The sequence below is a fragment of the Phalacrocorax carbo genome, chromosome 12, assembly GCF_963921805.1.
Source record: "Phalacrocorax carbo chromosome 12, bPhaCar2.1, whole genome shotgun sequence".
NCBI lineage: Eukaryota > Metazoa > Chordata > Aves > Suliformes > Phalacrocoracidae > Phalacrocorax > Phalacrocorax carbo.
Window position 1 is genome coordinate 22916581 of NC_087524.1, and position 15382 is coordinate 22931962.

Genomic DNA, 15382 nt, shown 5'->3' on the forward strand with positions numbered 1-15382 from the left:
CGCTTCGGTAGTGCTGCAGTGCTTGGATATTGACGGCTAGTTCAGCTGCGGTTTGTGCTTCTTGCATAACTCTGTGATATTTATAGTGTGTTAACTCATGCTTTTTAGGGCACTGGATTGGGCATAATAAAGAATCAATAAGATTGGACAGCATTATTATTTAATTGTAAAAATAGAATATGATGCTACAATCAGCATTGGTGCGGAGACTTATCCTCAGTCTCAATAATTCGCAAAATTACGATGACACACTTTTGTTTCTCTTTTTCTAAATATGCAGATATTTCCACTTATGCTGATCTCCAGTGAAAGAAAAGTCTTTTCTACAAATTTGTCAGTGTTCTTTTTCTTATTTTCACAAATGACTTTGTCCTTAGAAGTCTTCTCAGAGTTCTTTGTAATGTCACAACTTTTTCTTTACAACTGCACGGTTTGGTTCTGCAGTGTTCTCACCCGTGAGGCAGGCTTAGGCATATTCTTCGCAAGGAAACCTTATTGTGTCAACCGGGAAAGAAAAATGCATCTTTACTGAAGAGAATTGACCCGAACATTTTTTCCCAAAAAACACCTCGGTAATTAATTATGATGTAGTCAATACCCACTTCTTATTTTTAGCATTTCAATATGTGCACAGGCTGTTCTGATAAACATTACAGGACAGAAAAGACAGAGCAAACTTTCTGAGGCAGGGAGTGCACACCTAAACCTGCCCAAAGGAGAGGGTCAGCTGTGCAAACGCTGCAAATGCTGCTGCAGATACACGCTGGGAATATCTTCTAGTGCAATACCTGCCGTTACGCAGCAACCACTTCAATGCAAAGCTGAGGTGGGTCATATTTTCCCCTAAGACACATGATTCTCGTTTGTACCCCAGCAAATCACGGATGCCCCAGCTGTCGGCTCTTCTGGTGTGCCTGCACAAGTGCGGCCTCCCGGGCAGGGGCGTGTAGTCACTAGTGCAACGGACAGAACCGGCGGCGGCGCCCAAGTGCAGTGGCTCTTAGCCACAGCCACCCGGAGGACAGGCTGTACCTTAAGGGCTTTCATCACTGTCACTGCTGGTTTGGGTTCTGTGGAGCTGCCGTGGCTGCATCAATGACAAGTGAACTCTCACGGGGGCTCTGGAGAGAGGATGGGTCTGTCAGGCTAAGGCAGAGTTGTGCCGAGTGTCTGTGGTAGATTTAGAATCCCATTTACGACCCCGAGTCCTCGTGGCTGCGTTGCAAGACGGGCTGCGTTACTAAAGATCCCCAGAGGTACCTGGCGAACCTCGACTCCAATGACGGCTGTGACCGTGCGTTGAAAATGTTTGCCATAGATTGTAGAAAACCTTCTCCCTGTGAAAATGTTTTACAGGGGTTTGTAATGTGTATTTTCTTAGCACAAAATGCGTCAAGAGAGGAAATCGCTCTTCCGTAAGTCTGCAGCGTGAAGGCTGTGAGGCAGAGCTCAGTGACCCTAGTTTTACCTGGAACCTCCTTAAAAAAGGGGTGTTTGATATATAATAAAGTATCAGATCGTAAAGAATGAAAAAAATGCCAAATGTGTGGGCCTGCACGTGGTAATACTAACTCACCAGGTTGGGCTTTCGTTCTAAGGCATAGACATACAGCCTTAAGGTCTAATACTATAAAGTGATCCATACCATTTTTAGATAATATCATCATTTGCATTAATGATTGTTGATTAAAAATACTTTTTTTTTTTTATTTTCCTTGTAGGTCAGCAAGTTGGAAAGAGAGAAAAATCAGGAAGTTAAGCAGATCAAAGAGCACGAACAGCATAAAAGTACAGTGGTGGTAACAGAGCTCAAAGTCAAACTTCATGAAGAGAAAATGAAGGAGCTCCAAGCTGTTCGAGAAGCACTTTTGAGACAGCACGAAGCTGAACTACTTAGGGTAATAAAAATTAAAGATAATGAAATCCAGAGACTACAGACCCTTCTCAATGCTGTACGCGATGGGGCTCCTGACAAGGTGAAAACGGTGCTGCTCACGGAGGCGAAGGAGGAGGCCAAGAAGGGGTTTGAGGTTGAGAAAATAAAAATGCAGCAAGAAATTTCAGAGCTGAAGGGGGCTAAGAAACAAGTGGAAGAGGCTTTAACGATGGTCATCCAAGCTGACAAAATTAAAGCAGCGGAGATAAGGAGCGTGTATCACCTGCACCAAGAGGAAATCAGCAGAATTAAGAGGGAGTGTGAGAGAGAAATTCGTAGACTGGTACGTGTTGCTATCTGCATCTATGTTTTTACTAACACTTAATGTCATTGATAGTGAATGAAAGTTCAGTGCTGGACTCAGATGCATGGATAAGGACGGGCATTCAAACTTCTTCAATCTTGCTTCAAATCTGTTTTACATTTACTAGTAGAGATGTCAAAATATTTTTAAAAAATTATTTGGAAGCATTGTGAGGAACTTATTTATCCTTGTCAGTGCCTATTAACGTTGTTGACATTTTAGATATGGGTTACTAGCTGGTATGGGGAATTCTACAAAACAGTTACGTTTCTTGGCCCATGCCTCTATTTCCCCACCATTTGTTCCCTGCTGATCCACCTTGGTCCCTCCCTTTCCCTGCCTTTGCGAGTTCCCGTAAGCAACACATAATGAGCCCTACGCAATCCCAAAATGTTCTTTCCTCTCCATCCCATGGTGAGTCCTACAGCCTGCAGGCAATGACCCCCTTCTCTCTGCAAGGCGTTCGGGAAGGGGTTCTTCTCTGTGACCCAACTTGGTGGCTTCCCCCCAGGACAGGCACCATGCTCCTCCTTTGGTGGCCCTGCGAGCAGCGACTCAGCAGGCTCCCGACCTCAGCAGGTTACTGGGGTTCCCCTCCCACCATTGCTTACCTGGTCCTCACTGGGTCTTTGTGCATGCTGATCAGCCTTCAGCACCTAATCGAACCATCCGAGTCTTGGGTGCGGCAGTGTGACTCTCAAAGGCAATGGCTACATGCTTACGGCTTCCAAGTATTCCTCCAGTGTGTTTGGAAACTCATTGGAGAGATTAAATTGGAACATGTTGCTTGGAAAAGGGGAGGACTCCCTATGGGAGGGAGCTCCCTCCAAGAGAGAAGCCGTTGCGTGAGAGCCTGGCCGGCCACCGATGCTGTCTGTGTTTTGGGATGATTTCTTCCCCGCTGCCATCTCAGACACTTGCCTGACGATTCACAGTCTTGTGTGTGCACAGCTGATTGGCAGGACCGTATCCCTTCACTGTTGCTGCCGTTCCCAAGGACGTGAGAACAAATATAACACCCATAACTCTCGTGATGCGTATTTTGGGTCTTGCCTCAGTATTTATTTGGAGTTACCGTCTTTTTTGTTTGCCATGCTTTTTTATAGAATTCAGTGTCTCAGTATCAACTCATCCGTGTCTCTTCTAAGTCATTATCCCTTGACTATTATCCAAATCCTAAAAAAAAGTTTTAAAATGCAGAACCAGCTGGCAGACGGGCTCGAAGTGGAAGCACGGCAGCGTAGCCGTGCCTCAGCGAATGCCCTGCAGACCCTACCCACCACAGAGGTGGTGCAGCACTGGCTGTGCCCTAACGAACGCAAGTGGCTGACAGCGGCTGGTCACCGTGCGCTGCTCCGTGAGCCACTGGAGCATACGTACCCTTTATTAACCCACCCGTTCTCTCAGACTTTAGGCCGTTAAGTTTTTCCCCTCATAGATTATTTTATTTTTATGAAGAGGATTTTAAAATAATTTATAAACGACTGATCTATTGACACTGTTCAAATATCCTGCAGCGTAAGTACTTTCTTCTCTAAACATCCATTACCAGATGCATTGATTTAATACACCAGAATGAAAGGATGGCTAATGAACATCCTAAATAAACTTGCTGCGTTACATGAAAAGTCCACGCTAATGGCCTCTAATGTAGAAGCTATAAAATAAATACGTTCTTAGTTATAAGGAATAGAGTGGTTTGAGGTTATGTTTTCTAAATTGCCTTTGAAAATCAACCTTTTTTTTAAATTCCTGCTTGAAAGAATCAGATTATCTACCTGTGCTAATTAAATTACTTGATGCCATCGTTTTACCAAGCCCTGAGTGCTTCCTGAATGACTTTAAGTACTCTCAGCTCCATTGACTCGACTGTAATTGATTTCAATGGGAGCTGTTGGCTGCCGGCACCTTGCAGGGGAGGGCCCTGCCGTTTCAGGGGGAAAGGCTGGTGCCACGCCATATGATAAGAGCTCTCCTCTCTGTGAAAATGAGGCAATTCTCAAAACACTTAAACTGTTACTGAAAACCAGTGCTTTTTTCCCGCTTTAAGACAGGGGCCAGCTATAAAGCACACCCACTGAGCCTGATGACAGAGAGAGAAACGCAGAATAGCCCGACGTGAGCGGGTCCGTCCTCCAGCAGGGCGGTGGGGTTGCACCTTCTTGGAACGGCTGTGGCAGACAGCCAGCCCTGAATTGTTAATGGATTCACATCAGGATTTCAAAAGCTCAATGATGCATGTACAATGCATTATTTAGCCATTTTAACCAAGGGGGGAAGTAACCTTTGAGCAAATTATAGTTTCCCGCCTAGAAAAATACTGCTTTTTCTGTTTAGTCAGAACAGAGGAAGAGGTTGTACTCGTTCATGTTTAGCTTCGTAATGATGTGACGTCCTTTAACATAAAGTAATTTTTTGAAGTTATTTATCTCTGATATGTACAGTTTTCCATTTCCAAGTCAGATATACCTATGCAGGCTTGGCTTACAGAAAATACTTCCATACATAGTCAGACAAAGAGTGTTTTAAAAAGGTGGGTTAGTACTACAACATCATTCTCCTTTTGAATTGAAACAAGGGTTTTTTCTTCGTTGGAGAGAGAGGAATACATTTGTTGATGTCTCACTTTAGACTTGGAAAAATGTTAGGTGGCCTTTGGAGTAACAGATGTGGTAGGAAGATACAGCATTATGCGAAAAGGACCTGTACTGCCGTCAAAGTACTTCAAGAATATTGGAATTTTTTTTGGTCATCAGCATCGCCCTGCTTTGCCAAGGGAGATGCAGGGTATATACGCTCAGGCTTTCAAAACAACCAGCTCTAATATGAACCCTTCTGTTTCGCTGACTTACTACAACTTGGAGAGCAATTGAATTGTTGCACTGAGACAAACCCAGAGCCAGTGAAAGAACTCTGTCCTCACCAGCTTTCTGAGCCGTCTTCCAGAAGAGCTCTTGGAGAAGGCACAGCTGCACTGCAGCCTGTCAAACCAGCTGTGCCTGCCTGCGTGCTGTGCTCATCTCCAGCAGCAAAACTAAACCCAAAACACTCTTGTGGTCAAAAGGAGACTTCCAAATGGGACTGCAAGCTGGCTCCTCCCCAGCTTGCGCCCTCGTGCCAGGACGTGTTTTCAGCAGAGCCTACAGATGCAGCAATCGGGCTGTTGCAGAAGAGGGGCGATGTTTGCAGGTGATAGTTTTGTGCTACAGGCACACAGAGGATGCAGATTGTAGCAGCTGACAAGGTGTAGTCTCTCTTCAGAAGCAGTTCCCACTTGGTATTTACCAAATAAAAATTCTAGCTATTTATTCTAGTTATTTTTCAGGTGCCAAGGTAACTATTACTCATTGATGCCGATGGCTTTGGGCTAATCCCCTACAGCAGAGCTGAGCGTCAGCATAGGAAAGGAAATAACGTGTTTTGCAAAAGCGTCTGTTCAAATTATTCTGGCCTCGTGGTTTCTGTCTGCACGTATGGCTTGTGCCGTTTGTGCCTGCGAAGTGTGAGCGTGACGCTCTCCAGAGAAGTACAACTAACCCAGTTAAGCTATCCCTGGCTCAGAAGCTTAAGAAATGTTGATGTAAAAGATGAAAGACCCTTGCAGATGGTAACATGTTTTGGCAATATTTTGGCAATGAACTTCTTTCTAAAGAATTTCTAATTTTAGTAAACTTTTTTTAAAATTTTAATTTGTACATTTTAAAACAGCTTAAAATACTACACAAATGTATTTGGTTACATTTGTACGGTCCCTCACTAATAACAGCACACCCTGTGTTAGTGTGTGCACGTCCAGGGAAACCAGCCCTTCGGTCAGGAGAATTCCCTGAGATTGACAGACCTCGAATTTTGCTTAATGGGCACTAAAATTCAAGGTGGTAAAGAGCGTTTAAATCTTACCTCAATGAGGACTGGTCAGAAAGGAGAAGTGCTGAACAGCAGTGGCCACTGCAGCCTCCCTTCCTCCTGTCTCGTTTATAAGGGGACTAAAACAGAAATCTGGAAAACTGAAGAAATGAGATTTGTTAAAGACTGGAAAGTGTTTATTTTCAATTTAAGAAGCTGTAGTTGATGATGACTACCAAAGGGTTTAATAACCTGCTCTGACAGCTCATGTGAGACCACGGAAGATCGAGACCTTCACGGCTTCCTTATGGTAATCCAACAGCACGGACAAAGAGGAGAGCAATCTTTTCAGCATCTCTCTGAACCTCTATGTTTACAGGCACTTCCCTGAGGCTTCTCTGTTAGGCAGTGATAAATTAGTGAAGACGTGTAATTTAAAGGACGATATCAGATGAAAAGTGTAGGAAGTTGACTTTTTAAATATTAATTTCATGGATCATTGATGTAGTCTTTATCTTCCCCTTTCTATTCTCTTATACGGTGAAAAGTTGCCATATTTGGTATCATAAAGGCATCTCAACAGTCAGCCTATACTGAAAGGTAGACAAATTATTCAAGGTGAATAATTCCTTCTTGCAAATGCGGATTTTTTCCACCGTTTGTTGTTTGAGCCTCATTTACAACAGTATTTCTTTCAACTAAACCTGGACTACTAGAGGACTTTGCTGTCTATTAAAAGCTATACAACGTCACTCCTATATTTTGGAGGGTCAATAAACCTCCTACCTCTGAGTTGTTCCTTTTGTGTCTTACAGCCCAGTTTTTACAAACATTTTTCTCCACGGTCCCAAACAAGAAGCGTACTCTCCCCTGCGCTGTAGCCGCGCTCTGTTGTGCTACAGCACACCTAACGCGGGGCCTGGGGCTCCCCTACGTCCGGAAGCGCTTTGAAACCGCTGGCCGTGGGTGTGAGGTTTCTGCTTTCCGCAGTGTCGGTCTGAGACAGCACACGCCTCATCTCATGGCATTTAGCAGGGGCAGAGGGCAGTTACACTGTCCTGAGCACGTCCTGAGTGAAGTATGTCCTGTACGTATGTGTCCTGAGGGAAGGAGGGTGAACGTTTGAGGGTAGAGCAAAAGGGGAATGCAAAACAGGGCTAGTGTGGGAAAAATCTTTGAATCTTTCTTTATGCACGGTTATTTCTCCCATCCAATGTACTTTACTCTTCAAATTAGTCTTACATCTAATTCTGCTAGAATTCTTGTTACAAACTGTGCAAGTTATTATTCATTCCAAAATCTACTTTGGTCAGAAATTTTTTCAATATATCTTAATATAAATCCAGAATGTAACAATTTGATGTGAGTAGCTTTACAAATAACACTACCAATGCTGTGTACTGCAATTCTCACCTCACACTCCAAAAGGAAACAGTTTTCAGAAACAAAAGCCTTTAATCCCTTAGCAAAGGATTTTTTTTTTTGTTATTTATAGCCTGATGGGGCAGCAAATTAGGATTTCGCCTGCACCACTTAACCTCTCTATGCTTAAGAGTTTAACGCTGCATCTCTCTCAATGTTGGTCCGGTGATTTCAGTGGAATTATGGTGATGTGCAGGATGGCGATAAGGGTCCAAACCCTGCCCGTCGGTGTCAGTCGTTTCAGCCGGTGAAGCTGCCGGCGAGGCAGCCGCAGCGCTCGGGTTCGAGAACCTGTTCCCGGGGAGGCGTCGGGAGCCCGTGCGATCCCAGGGAGCCGCGCCGTCGGCCCTGTGCCATGGGCGGCTCTGCTAGAGGAGCGGTTTGCTGCGTCACCAGGTCCCAGGCAGCACATGGCTGCGTGTAACAGCCGCTGTAGTGTGCTAACCATCTGGGAACGGGCATGTTACATTTACTGGGCGTTATAAACATTTTCTGTGTGGTTAAGTATAACTGGGATTTAATCAGTCGGAAATAGAATCATTCTTTGGCCAAAGTTGTAACAAAATCACATGGCAGAATGAGGTTTTTGGTAATACATATCACATGTGTCCTCGTATCATGGTTTAAGCCCAGATGACAATGCAGCCCCCACCAGCTGCTCAGTCACTCCCCACTGCTGGGATGGGGGAGAGAATCAGAAGAGTAAAAGTGAGGAAACTCATGGGCTGAGATAAAGACAGAGTAACAGGGAAAGCAAAAGCTGCGCACGCAAGCAAAGCAAAGCAAGGAATCCCTTCACCCCTCCCCACGGGCAGGCGGGGCTCAGCCACCCCCGGGACAGCAGGGCTCCGTCGCGCCTAACGGTGCCTGGGGAAGGCAAACGCCACCACTCCCGACGTGCCCCCTTCCCCCTCCTCCCCCAGCTCCATGTGCTGAGTATGACGCCATGGGGTGTGGGACAGCCCTGGGGTCAGCTGGGGTCGCTGTCCCGGCCATGTCCCCTCCCAAACCCTTGTGCCCCCCCCGGCCCCTCGCTGGTGGGGTGGGGTGAGGGGCAGGAAAGGCCTTGGCTCTGTGCAAGCCCTGCTCGGCAGGAATGGAAACATCGCGGGGTTACCAGCACTGTTTCCAGCACAAATCCAAACCACAGCCCCGACCAGCTACTGTGAAGAAGATTAACTCTATCCCAGCCAAAACCAGCACAGCTTGCTTAACTGAAAACAGATGACATATTGTCTCCTCTCACATCTGATGATCTGGCAAGGTTACTGGAACAATGGCCATGGACTGCTGACAGCGATCACCTTTTTATGAGGGTTAATTCTGGAAGGAGATGTGAGAGGAGAGGTTTCCTGGGTGACCCCGGCAGCACTGCACGGCTGATGAACCACAGCTACTGCTGTCCTGCGGGACAGGGCTGCTAGGGCTGCACCCGACGGCTTCCAGGCGCCGGTGATGGCAGCCAGCCTGTAGGGGATGCTTACCTGCTTCAGGAGAAGCAGTGGGATAGCCACAGGTTTTTTTCTAATGTCATCTAATGATGACTCTTAAAAACCCATGCAACCTGTGAGATTCAGGAAAATCAGGCTGGAGAGTGTATTTTCACCTTACAGCTGAGCCGAGCTGAGCACACGCGGCTACCAAAGCCCCGAGCCACGCTCCCTGCAACGCCGCCTCTCCTGCACTGGGCCAAGGATGCACAGAGCGAGCCAGCCTGGGGAGCTGCCTCGGCAGAAAATGAACCATGGAAGTGGAAAAGAACAACGTTCCCATGGATCGATCTGATGAGCCAACTTCTCCGATCGTATGGCCTAGCACTGATGTAGGATTTTGGAGGGAGAGGCAGGGTGTGGGACCACCTCTTCTGGTGGGGGTTTGCTCTTGTGTCACAGCTTCACTGCAATCAGAAATTATCCTCTTGCGGAGCTGCGCTCACTGCAATGCCTCTAAGCAGCAACGTCGGCATGAAACGCGCTCAGGTTCATCTCCTCCGTCAGCCGTGAGGGAGGTGCGTCGGTTCTGGCCCCGCTCCTCCAAGAGCACCAGTAAAACAGCCTGGGGTGTTCCTGGGGGCCACGGCGTGGGTGTGGGAATGCAGAAGTGGCTGCAAGGAGCACTTTACTCTTTTAAAAATACATCATGTACTTTGCAATATGCAGCTTATTTTTGCAATATACATTGCAATGTACATCGTAACAAGGTGTTACAGCAGCGTGAGAGGTGATTGCACTTTGTGTTTTGTTCTTCATCTGAACTGAAATAGGGAGAATTTTCCTTGGTCAAAAAAAAGAAGAAATCTCAGCTTGCCCTGTATCGTACCGGCTGTGTTCCCATCGTCTGCGGTGCTGGGAGCCAGTGCGGGTCTAGTGCTGCAGCAGTGTGCGACAGCCTGGCGTGGACAAGGGAGCGTGTTAGCGGAGTTCAAATGCCTGGAGCCAGGAACATTAACAAGTCAGCAGGATCACCCTGCAGGTACGCTACCGCCAACCCCCCCAGCCTTTCTGTAAAACACAGATCATCATAGGGGATGAAAACGTGCGGTATCAGAACACCAGCTTGACTTGTTTGAGTACTTGGCAAAAAACGTTTGACTTAATCTAGCTGGCTCTTGCTGGTGAGTGCCATATATCCCCCGGGCAAGGGCCAGTTGCATTTATTTCTTTGAAAGCCTTAAGGAGAACATTAGGAAAATGGAGAGGGAAGGTGAATGTGAGCACCGCTGCACAGGGGGCATCCATCCCCTGCCAGCCTGTACATGTGAACCCCGTCTCTCGTGGGGGAGACCACGCCAGAGGGTGACCCCGTCTCCTTCCCTCTGGGCCTCCTGTTGCCAGCCGGGGTGGCAGGGGCTTGGCAGGAGCAGAGGGCCGAGGCCGGGGCAGGTCTCCTCGCACGTCCTAATTGCTGGCTTTCCCCACCCTGCCCGTGGGGAAATGCATGTGTCATGCAGCAGCTCCACCTGGCAGGGGGCTTCTCGTTCGCATTTGAAACCGCTGCTGACGAACGCGCGGCTTTTATCCACCAGGCGCTGGTGGCTTCAAAGGCGGATTTCTGGGGCGCGTGGCCATGCTCCTGGTGGCGTCTGTGAATCTGCAGAGCGGCAAAGGCCCCGGCAACATCGCAACGAGAGATTTCCCAACCAGGGAACCTACATGTTGATTTTACAACCATGATGGAAATAACACGCTTAAAGAGAGTCACACGGCTTAAAACCCGCTGCACATCAGAGCGTGACAGGCATTGCGCTGGGTAGCACAAGGAGGGAATAACAACTTTAAGTTTGCATGGGATTATGTTTGCATAATTGGCATCAGCTGTGCTCACGGGCTGGTTGCTAATTAGCGCTCCCACATAAATATTCATCCCGAGCCGAGGCAGCCTGCTGGAGCCGGAGCGGGAATATCCACAGCGCGGCACGGGGCATCCTCTCGGGTGGCTGGATGCTGCGCTCCGACGCGCGCTGACGCCCTTCCGCGAGCGCTGCCGGTGTCTGAAGCCACCAGGCACACGGCGGGAGGAGGAGCCCCGCCGGTCCCGCACCCCGCGCAGAATGAGGCCGGCGTGGGCGACAGCCGGGTGGGGCGCGCGCCTGGGGACCGGCGCCTCTTCCAGTGAGTCCCAAGTTGTTTCTTGTCTTTACGTCTTCTTATTGTTACTAAGGCTAGGAAGAAACGTGCTAATATTTTTCAGTGAAATGCTTCCTTCAATTTGTAATATTTCTACAATGTTGCTATATAATAATGGGCTGCAAACATCAAATTGTTATGCCTATTTCATGAATGTGAATTTAATCATATGAGGGGGAATGTGAATGCTGATGTCTCCTTTGTTGTTTATGACAATTATGTTTAGGGTTTTTTTTCTGGAAAACAAACCATTAGTGAAATACCGTGAAATCTTTTGTATTTTCTCCAGTTTCTTTGTTCCTCCTAATTTAATGTGTTGCCTGTGTTGTAACATATGTTTGTTTTAATGTAAATTTGGATCAGCTACCCAATATTCTGCTTATTTTAAACAAATAACCATTTGATGATGTCTTACCTTTTCATCTATATATCCATTTAGATTTCCACTCCATTAGGTATCTAGCAGAAGGACCTCGGGGGGCATCTCTTTGTTTCATTCAAAGTTAGTAGACCATCGCTTGAATGGAAATTGTTGAAAGCACCTTTAATAAAATGGCACCCGAAGTACATTTGATTTGCTCCATTTTACTAAAAGAATCTAAATTTTGCATACCCTTGAATCACAGTTTCCACGCAGGTATTTATGAGTTGTCCTATGTTGTCTTTTGGCAAAGGCTGGCTCTTCCCCCGGGGCCGGTGCGGGATCTCTCCGCTTTGCAGCCTCCGTCCTTCCTTCCCGCAGCCCCCAAAGGGCTGTGCCGCCCCGGCAGCGCGGCCCCTCGGGGGGTGCCTTGGCTCCCGCCTACGGCCGGAGCTGGGGCCGCGGAGCTTCCCCGGAGCGAGAGGGCGATGGGAGATGGAGCACCTCGCCTGGCCTGGGGCCGGGCGCAGCCTCCGTGCCATGCAACAGAGGGGCATCGTGCCCCCAGCCCCTCTGTCCTCTCCCGCGTAATTGATTTCACAGCTGTAAGCTGCAATCAACCCCTCCACCCGAAAGCACCTGATGGAAGTAGTTTCCCGATGCCATCGCTGGGTGTGTGCAAACTGCCCCCACTTGCTTTTTTCCCTGGGTTGGCCATTTTTGCAGTTATTGGAAACAAAGTGCTTTGAGTGATCTGTTAATTTACAATGTCATTTCTTTCCAGGTTTACAGACAAAGCTAGCGAGGATAAAAGTATCAAACGCGGTTCTCACAAGGCAAAATGTGCTTATTTCAAGCAGACCACGTTTTTAAAACTGATCATTTAAATTAAATGTGTAAAGTCTCAAAAACTCATGCCAAAAATCTTATGTATCTACGGTGTCTGAAACCAGATCAACAGACATTTTAGAGGATTTATCTGCTTGCTTTCTTTCCGTAGAATCATTATCTGTAAGCACCTTTGGCAGCCCTGTGGCGTGTGAGCGTAATTAATGCTTTATATTCATGTATAATGTATATGTATGCGATCAGCTGGGAAGAGCCTGAGGTTCTGTCGCAGCGTCGCACAGCCTCGCAGACACAGAAGATTTCGGGCTGTGCTCAGTCATTTTTCGTTTTCAGGCAGGGCACGGGCCGTCCGTGTCTGTAGGTCTCTGAACAGGCTGCGAGGGTCCGATCCCCGGCCGTCAGCGGCGGCGCGGCGGCGAGAGCCACCCCTCTGGCCCCGGCTCGCCGCCGAGCGCAGCTCGCTCCGCGCGGGGGAACGGGGCTCGGCTCCGTACAGGGGGAGGCTTTAATTCCACGTGAGCATTCGGAAAAAAACATCCAGAACATATTCCTGGAGCACCTGCAGATTCAGCGTGCCCGACGGAGCGGCGATGAGCGTGGCTCCCTGAACTCAGTGCAGGCGAATAGGAAAGAGGACAGTTAGAGATAGCGGGACATTTGGCATTGAAGCACTTAATGATTTTGCATGTTTATGATGCACAAGCAAAACCTTTCATGGGAAGGGGGTAATTAAACAAACTGCTCACGTGGGAGACTTCTGGAAAAAGAATTTTAAAAATTCACATTCCTTGTATACTTTGAAAACTAAAAGGATATTCAGGTTTAAATATTTTTCTTTTAAAATAATGAATCCAAATTTTCACAAGGTGATGTCCAAGCAGAATGCTGCAAAATCATTGACGTGTTGAGTGAACCAATCCAAACTGTGATATGAATATCAGGTTGTAATTTTTTTTTAAGATATTCTGAAATGCTCCTAAGAATATGGGTTATTTCCCAATCATTTTAACGCAAAAATTCCTGCTGAAAAGAGAGATTTTATTCTGGGGGGCCTGCAAAAGAAGAGTAATAATCATGAGTTGGCTAAGCGATTCCGTTGATATGTTCGCTGTCAAATATTCGTTGCTGTTCTGTTTCCAGGAGAGCGTTGTTGCATTTTCCATGTTGAGGGGTGTCGGCTCCGTGCAAGTGTTCTCTGGCTGCGTTTGGGGTCATAAGATGCTCTGTTGTTGTCAAGCCGCTGCCTGCCTGTGTGATTGTGTTCTGTTCTCCTTGTAGATGGAGGAGATTAAATTTAAAGACAGAGCAGTCTACGTGCTGGAGAGAGAGTTAGGGGTTCAAGCCGGGCATGCTCAGAGACTGCAGCTCCAAAAGGAGGCTTTAGATGAACAACTTTCCCAGATCAAAGAGTCTGATCGGCATCTGAGCAGCCCCAAGCGGGAACTTCCTTATGCAAGTGGTGCAGGAGACGCTTCAGATCATTCGGGAAGCCCCGTAAGCACTTTCACGTGGTTTCACCTACACAAACGAGCAGACAGTGACAAAACGGCACAAAGTGACAGAATCTTGATGAGTGCACCCTCGAGCAACAGCTTTCCCATAGCCGCCAAGGGGAAGCCCCGAGGCACTGATTTCTTGCTCTCGCTCGTTAGCCAAGCCTTTCAGATTTAAAATCAAACCTGGTTATGGGAGAGCTTTTGCTTTTTCGTTGTTTTGTTTTCGGTTTGTTTGGTTTGGTTTTGTTAGCAGGGTGAAATTTTTCTGTTCTCTTTCTCTTCCTTTCCTCACTGTACCATACTTCTGCCACCTGCCTTAACGTGACACTTTGACACAGTTTTGCCAACAAATGATGCAAATGCATTTCTAACCAAGTGATGTATGTGTGCTAGCTTTCGGACTGCTAACAGTGGGGTTTGTGAGGAGATGTACAAGGCCAGTTTACAAAGGGAAACGGGGAAGGTAGTCGGTGCATGAAAGTGTGGGAAGTCCCGGAACCCCGCTGCTAGCTCGGGTTTTTGTGCTGCTAAGTGCTCTCGCTTTCAGTGGACCAGAAAGTGAATCAAACGCCTGTTAACCTCTTCTCTCCTATTCCTTTTCTGCAATGCAATATCCAGAACATTAAATTTCAGTCACCCCTCCACAGTGGCTTTTTTAATGTAACTATGGCACGTTTCTGCTTTGGCCTTAATTTGCTAATACGACAAAACCCTCAGTTAACTGACCTCATATACCTGACGTATGCAAATTTTCTTCATTGCTGATTCTCATCAAGATTTCTTTTGCAACAGCCTTAATTTTCTCAGTAGAAGTGTAAACACTTGTACATGAGCAACCCGATCTATTTTATTCTTTGTCCCAAGCCTCTCCTGCACCTGTTGAATGAGGAACCCTAGACCTCCCAAAGTGCCACCAGCACTATGGACGCTAATTTGCCTGTTTCGATTTGTACTCAACTTCTGCCAAACACCAGAACGAGACCTAGAGAAGGGGAAAAAGTCTGTCACGTTTGTAAATAGATGTAACTTCTCTCTGATTCTGGACGAGAACGTGTCTACCTATATTTCTATTCATTTATAATCTGATTTAAGCATTTTCACTCAGATAGAGTGCTACCCCTTTGGCTTCACGAGTGACCCTTTAGAACCCAATAAGGGCCACAGCTTTATGGAAGAGGAGCTTATGCTATGGCATAATTGCATGGATTTTCCCCAGTTGTACTTCAGTATTTTTAATATCATTTTCTTATAACAAAGTCCTTGGAGTGGGTGATATGTCTGAAGCACTCAGTTCAACAGTGGCATACATTGGAAACATCGCCTTAATTTTCGATATTTTCTTTTCTATTTCCAAGTTTACCATTTGTGACTCTGTATTTGCATATACATACTTCTGCATTTGCATACTTTGTTACTTTTTCACTCCTGACTTTCTGTTGGTCTCATCCTGCAGCTTTCTGTGGTCAGTTAGGTTACGCAGGCTACACTCTGCCATATAATGTTTTGAAATGTTTGCATTTGGGATAAGAAAAAGTTTGAGCT

General features: G+C 46.8%; 1 protein-coding gene across 20 annotated transcripts in view; it reads left to right on the forward strand.

The window, feature by feature from the left end:
* Positions 1 to 15382, forward strand: part of JAKMIP3 (Janus kinase and microtubule interacting protein 3) — a 107127-nt gene that overhangs the window by 48299 nt on the left and 43446 nt on the right. For 12 of the 20 annotated variants that reach the window (XM_064464408.1, XM_064464405.1, XM_064464413.1 and 9 more), the window contains 2 exons: positions 1722 to 2219; positions 13623 to 13838. In XM_064464408.1, coding sequence (XP_064320478.1) covers positions 1722 to 2219; positions 13623 to 13838 — 714 coding nt within the window. The remainder of the gene's footprint in view (positions 1 to 1721; positions 2220 to 13622; positions 13839 to 15382) is intronic. The other 8 variants (XM_064464417.1, XM_064464420.1, XM_064464418.1 and 5 more) reach the window with 1 other exon arrangement.